Raw genomic sequence first — 626 nt, 5'->3', positions numbered from 1 at the left:
TGTGACCCAGGGGCAGGACCCCCCCTTTTCCTCATCACCCCTCACCCCTTTGCCCTCAGCCATGGCTCCATCCCATCCAGACCCCCCTGAAGAACCTTTTTACCCTTCTCAGCCTCGGGCTCTTTCTCTTGCCAGCTGGACACTGAGTACAGGAAGAAATGGGACTCGTTGGTCATCAAGCTGGATGTCATCGAGAGGGACGTGGCCACGGGCTCAGAAGTGGTTCACTGGGTCACTCACTTCCCGGTGGGTGACTCCTTCCCCTCCCCCACCCCCGCCCTGACCCCGGGGTGGGGGGTTTGGGGGTGCCACTGGTCCCTTCTCTCTCCTCCCCAGTACCCCATGTACTCCAGGGACTACGTCTACGTCCGGCGCTACAGCGTGGACAAGGAGAACAACCTGATGGTGCTGGTCTCACGGTGGGTGGGGGGCTGCTGGGGGGGTTTCTGGGGAGAGATTTCCTAGAGCTGGTTTGGTTCCACCTCCCCCCTCCCCATCGAAGCCTCTGGGATGGGATTTGGAAATGCAGGAATGGGTTTTTTGGGGTGGTTGTTGGCTTAGTAGCCCAATCTCAGCAGTCGTGCTGTGGAGCCCACAAGCAGCGGGGTGGGATGGTTCTTCTCGTG

At 60.2% G+C, this 626-nt stretch overlaps 1 protein-coding gene across 1 annotated transcript in view; it reads left to right on the top strand.

Moving 5' to 3' along the window:
- Window positions 1-112: 112 nt before the first annotated feature.
- STARD7 (StAR-related lipid transfer (START) domain containing 7) overlaps window positions 113-626 on the top strand; it is a gene marked incomplete at both ends in the record, with an annotated part of 1829 nt that continues 1315 nt past the window's right edge. Inside the window, 2 exons of the mRNA XM_008948082.1 lie at window positions 113-246; window positions 337-419. Of these exons, the coding sequence (XP_008946330.1) occupies window positions 113-246; window positions 337-419 (217 nt within the window). The remainder of the gene's footprint in view (window positions 247-336; window positions 420-626) is intronic.

The sequence above is a fragment of the Merops nubicus genome, unplaced genomic scaffold (assembly GCF_000691845.1).
Source record: "Merops nubicus isolate BGI_N331 unplaced genomic scaffold, ASM69184v1 scaffold44080, whole genome shotgun sequence".
Lineage (NCBI taxonomy): Eukaryota > Metazoa > Chordata > Aves > Coraciiformes > Meropidae > Merops > Merops nubicus.
This window is presented reverse-complemented; position numbering and strand designations above follow the sequence as displayed.